Source organism: Penaeus monodon, chromosome 15 (genome assembly GCF_015228065.2).
Source record: "Penaeus monodon isolate SGIC_2016 chromosome 15, NSTDA_Pmon_1, whole genome shotgun sequence".
Lineage (NCBI taxonomy): Eukaryota > Metazoa > Arthropoda > Malacostraca > Decapoda > Penaeidae > Penaeus > Penaeus monodon.
Window position 1 is genome coordinate 40,620,770 of NC_051400.1, and position 349 is coordinate 40,621,118.

The following is a 349-nucleotide window of genomic DNA, read 5'->3' on the forward strand; positions in this document are numbered from 1 at the left end:
TTGATATGCTGATTTTTAATCTAGAACTTCCCTGTGTCCGGAAATTTATTCAGTCATTAATACATTGAAAATACATGGAAATGAATTAAAAAAAAAAAAATCTGTTATAATCACAGACAACATCAACAAAAATAAATAAATAAACACGACCTACCAGAAAGCGGGGAACATGGCCACTCCAATGACAGACATGGCCAGCTGAAGCGTCCTCCAGTTCCTCAGCAGATAGGCCAGTCCTCCGAGGGCCATGGCACCCAAGGCCCAGGGGAGGTAAAGCGTTATGCCCAAGGCCGTTCTTAGGCGCGGCTCTGAGACCTCGATGGCTGAGGAGGAAGGTTGGGGGGGGGGC

The 349-nt window shown here is 46.4% G+C and overlaps 1 protein-coding gene across 1 annotated transcript in view; it reads right to left on the reverse strand.

Moving 5' to 3' along the window:
- The window catches only part of LOC119582372 (organic cation transporter protein-like), a gene marked incomplete at its 5' end in the record, with an annotated part of 41,030 nt that overhangs the window by 37,424 nt on the left and 3,257 nt on the right, over positions 1-349 (reverse strand). Inside the window, 1 exon segment of the mRNA XM_037930586.1 lies at positions 155-323. Within this exon segment, the coding sequence (XP_037786514.1) occupies positions 155-323 (169 nt within the window).